At 40.4% G+C, this 4,219-nt stretch overlaps 1 protein-coding gene across 1 annotated transcript; it reads left to right on the top strand.

Annotated features, from left to right (window-relative positions):
• The first annotated feature begins 659 nt into the window (after positions 1-659).
• On the top strand, positions 660-4,065 carry LOC121937718 (mitogen-activated protein kinase kinase kinase 7-like). The gene is made up of 3 exons (XM_042481038.1): positions 660-782; positions 1,118-1,233; positions 2,378-4,065. The coding sequence occupies exons 1-3, from the start codon at positions 750-752 to the stop codon at positions 2,556-2,558; spliced, it is 330 nt and encodes a 109-aa protein (XP_042336972.1). The 5' UTR covers positions 660-749; the 3' UTR covers positions 2,559-4,065.
• The last annotated feature ends 154 nt before the right edge of the window (positions 4,066-4,219 follow it).

Here is a 4,219-nt window from a genome sequence, read left to right as displayed (position 1 = left end):
GTTTCAAAGATTTAAATGCTTAGAAAGGGATAAGAAAACTGATGACAGTCCAGGTTTCAAAGGGTTAAGTAACCAAGGCAAGGCAGCTTTTTGTATAAAGCTCATTTCATATAACAGGGGCTTTACAGAGCAATAAAATATAAAAAAAAATCAACAAAAAAAAATCATTAAAAAATAGCAAAACTGCAGACAAGAGGTGCAAAAATAAAAGTATTATTTAAAATTATACAAAATCCAGTTTAAAATGTGTCATCACCAGGTGGCGTAGGCAGTGTAAAAAAATGTTTTGAGCTTTGCCTTAAAAGTGTTCAGAGTCGGGGCTCGTCTAACAACATGTGGGAGGTTATTCCAGCTCTGTGCTGCATGATAACAAAACCAGACAAAACTCAACTTGCAGGCCTGGTAATTAATCAGTGTACACACGGAGAAGCCCAAATTAAAAACACAAGTCCCTACTCAGTTAATTTAATTAAAAAAAAAATGCCTGACCCATTTTGCAGCACCCCTCCTGACCTCATAAGTGACGAACAGTCCCTATCTGTAAACACAGAGGGAGGCCGCGGTGCCGACTAAGAGCACGCACAGAAAACCTGTCCAGTTAAAGCCCGACTAAATCCAGTCGATTTATCTGGGTGTGAGTCTGATTTTGAGAAACTCAATTTAGTCTCATTTCAGTCGAATGAAGATGTTTACATGTACATCTTTCTTCTCTTTTCTCAGACACAAACGGCTCAGACAACTCCATTCCCATGGCTTATCTGACCCTGGATCACCAGCTGCAGGTACACCGTGCAGTCAGCCCGCAGCACACAGCGCTGCTTCCAGCTCATTTGTAGTTTAATGTAAATATTGTCAGATACTGTAGCAGTGAATCAGCTTTAGCTGTGCTTTGGTGGTGTTGCAACTCACCTTTTTGATCTCGAAGATTGAATTTCGTTATAAATGACTTCATCGTAAAGGGATCATCCCTGCAAACATGACGCTATCTCAGAAGTGAATATAAATACACATCATCAGCGGGATGTTTGGTGTACTCATATCTACTTACTGCTACTACTGTTCTTAGAGCTGACAGAAATACATTCTGCAGTAAATTAACATGTGTGTCGGTGTGCAGCCTCTCGCTCCCTGTCCCAACTCCAAAGAGTCCATGGCCGTGTTCGAGCAGCACTGCAAGATGGCCCAAGAATACCTGAAAGTGCAAACAGAGATCGCCCTGCTGATCCAGAGAAAGTATGTATCGCCACACTAAGCATCTGATTTTCATCTGCAGAGATTTAAAGTTGGTGCTTAGAAAGAGTTGGGTGCAGTGTTGAGGTTATTCACTGCACTGGGAAATGTTTTGTTACTGTGCATGTGTTGCCACAAGTGCAGCAAAATAAACAGCTTCACCAAGGTGACTTAATGATAAAGACATTTTACTGTGGAGGTGTGAGTACAGACAGACACCCAAAGGCAATAGCCAAATTTAGCTGACAAATCCAAGACAACAGCTTTACTAAACCGCAGGAGGAAGAACAGTGGAATAACTTTGACTAAAGACATCTTGACATCTCATTGATAAAGAACTATACTTGTGAAAACCTGTACAATCCCTCCATTGTGCCTTTTGTACATACTTTTGTGTCCTTTATATTCTGTTTTGTCATTTTATATATTTAAATTGCTTCTATATTTTTTTATCTTATCTTCAATTCTTTATAAAATCCCTGTTTTATTCTTCCTTTATGTTGATTGTTTTGCACCAAAACAGCAAGTCACATTCCTTGTATATGTAAATGTACTTGGCTTCTAGATTCTGATTCTGATTCTGAACATAAAGACATATGTCAGATCCAATCAGCATTTTTTTATGACGTCAAGTCAGGACCTTATGTCATTAAATAATGTTTTTACAAAAGTTTGCCTGCTTGCTACAGCTAATAGATGCATATACCAAACTGTGCAATTACCAAAAGTAAATTATAGCCACAAGGAAAAAAAATAATGAAATATATAATTTTTTATTGCCAAAATCATTGTAGTTATGATTTTGGAGGGCCGTTCATGTGCTCCTACATATGGTAATTACAATATGTTCGAGGCGCATGTGAGAGCAGCATATAGTCAACCGCTTAATATCATTGCAATCTTGACGTCGACATTTGATTTTCTCCATCACCTCGTTCTATATTCAACAACATCAAGCCCTTTGGCATAGCTTCAATTTCATGAAAAGAAGTTACATGTTGTTTTGAATTTGTCTGAATGTTACTTTCTGAAAAAAGATAGCTTTAATGTCATCCATTGCTCCAACTCTGTAATTGAGAATTATTCCACAAAGCAAAACCAGCCTTTGCTCCAAGATTTAATATCGCTTTATTTCCTTTGTGTGCAGGAAGGAGCTCATCGCTGAACTGGACCAAGACGAGAAGGACCAGCAGAACACGTCCCGTCTGGTGCAGGAGCACAAAAAGCTGCTGGAGGAGAACAAGAGTCTGTCCACATACTACCAGAAGTGCAAAAAACAGCTGGAGCTGATCCGGGTCCAGCAACAGAAGAGACAGGGCACGTCGTGATGAGACAGAGACATTATGAACTGCTTCTATCCCTTCCCTCCCCGCCCGACCCCCCCCCCCCACACCACCCCTCCTCCTCCTCCCCTGCACTATAACACTACACACTCATGCTCTGCACACACACACACACACACACACACTGTTCCCAGTCCAGCTTTGTAAAGAGACCTGCATTCTACTGTGTCCTGCATGTTGTAGACCCTTAGGAGACGACGTCCTCTGTACATACATTTGCACATGCTCACAGTGTCTTCTGTGAACGCAGACCAAACAATCACTGCACCCAAACCGGATCACCCCCCCCACCGCTGTGCTCCGGGGCGGGACCTTTTTTTTTTCTTCTTCTTCAGCGGCGGTGCGTCCCCAGAGTGTGACGGCAGGCCGGTGAGTGTGTGTTTCTTGCTCTCAGGGCCTCTGGGCTGCCTGGTCAGTGTGTGTCCACTCAGCTGACAGCCTACACCGTCCTCCAGAATGTGAAAAGGCGTTTTTTTTTCAGCAAAAAGTGTGAATCGTATGCAGAATTTTTGAGATCCATGAGGATGTTTGAAACTCTACAGTGCGCGCGTGGAATTCCCCGTTATGCAAAATAACACCTAAATCAACGTAATTTATATCTTTAACCTCACTTTGAGCCCTTCCACAGACCGCCAGGTTACTCCTTCGAGATGTTTGATGTCTTCAGCTCAGAGCAAAGAAACATTTTTAGGTTTGTGGATGCAGCGTCAGTAATCTCCTCTTAAACAAAAAAAACCTAACTTCAAGAGCAAATCCAAGGAACTGTGGATTCCCTTTTTATTTTGACTTCAGTATTGTTTTTGCGTGTCGATGTTTTTTTTTGTCTTTTCTATTCAGTAGTTCACTTTGTATGATAGCTCTTGTGTCATTTTTTTGCATTAGGACATATTTTATCTGGTCTGGGAATGCCCTTGCGGACAAAAATAGCGGAGCCTATACCTCCCTATACAGTATCTAGTTTGTTTTTAGTTCACATGTTGCCTTAGAAGTTGCCTGCATTTTAAGTGCTTGTTTTATGTGACATTTAGTGGGGATAAAAGCTAAAAAAAAAAAAAAAAAAGAAGATATTTTTAACGTAATGGACATTGAATGAAATTCCGAACGTCAGTAAGCTGATAATGTAAATGTTTCCCACCAGCTTTACTTCCAAAACATGACATGTACTCTAAAAGAATGTGATTTTTTTTTTCTTGATCTCATTTCCCTTTTGCACAATCACTTTGTTTTGTCTGGACATGTACAAATTTTATTTCTCATTTATTAAGCAATTCTGGTTTTAAAAGTGCAAGACTTGATGAGTCTTACTTTTACATGTGTTACTGTAGGGGAGTGAATCTTGGCTGGTTCTCCTCGTCTGAGTTTTCTGTTCACGAAGAATTTTACCCACACACCACACTGTTCATGAAGTGTTTTCTAAGTTATTGGGATCTGAGGTACACCATATGACAGCGAGCAAGGCATTATAAAATAAACTGAATGGTGAAAAGATGCACCTTTTTCATGCGTGGATGTTTTTGTCGGGTGCGTTTGCAGTATTCTTGTTGCAGTTTTTTTATTTCTGCAAATTTCTTTGAGGCCAGGTGATGTCATCTAAGAGCTGCATGTGATGGGACATGTTATGAGCTGCTTAACCCTTTAAAACCTGA

The sequence above is a fragment of the Plectropomus leopardus genome, unplaced genomic scaffold (assembly GCF_008729295.1).
Source record: "Plectropomus leopardus isolate mb unplaced genomic scaffold, YSFRI_Pleo_2.0 unplaced_scaffold27246, whole genome shotgun sequence".
In the NCBI taxonomy this organism is placed as follows: Eukaryota; Metazoa; Chordata; class Actinopteri; order Perciformes; family Serranidae; genus Plectropomus; species Plectropomus leopardus.
Note: the sequence above shows the minus strand (reverse complement) of the source record. Positions and strands in the feature narration are given on the sequence as shown.

Excerpts from the sequence above, each read along its gene's own strand:
- LOC121937718 (XM_042481038.1), top strand. The coding sequence starts at position 750 with ATGGCTTATCTGACCCTGGATCACCAGCTGCAG. Across the intron at positions 783-1,117 it reads CCCTGGATCACCAGCTGCAG|CCTCTCGCTCCCTGTCCCAA; the intron begins GTACACCGTGCA and ends GTCGGTGTGCAG. Across the intron at positions 1,234-2,377 it reads GCCCTGCTGATCCAGAGAAA|GAAGGAGCTCATCGCTGAAC; the intron begins GTATGTATCGCC and ends CTTTGTGTGCAG.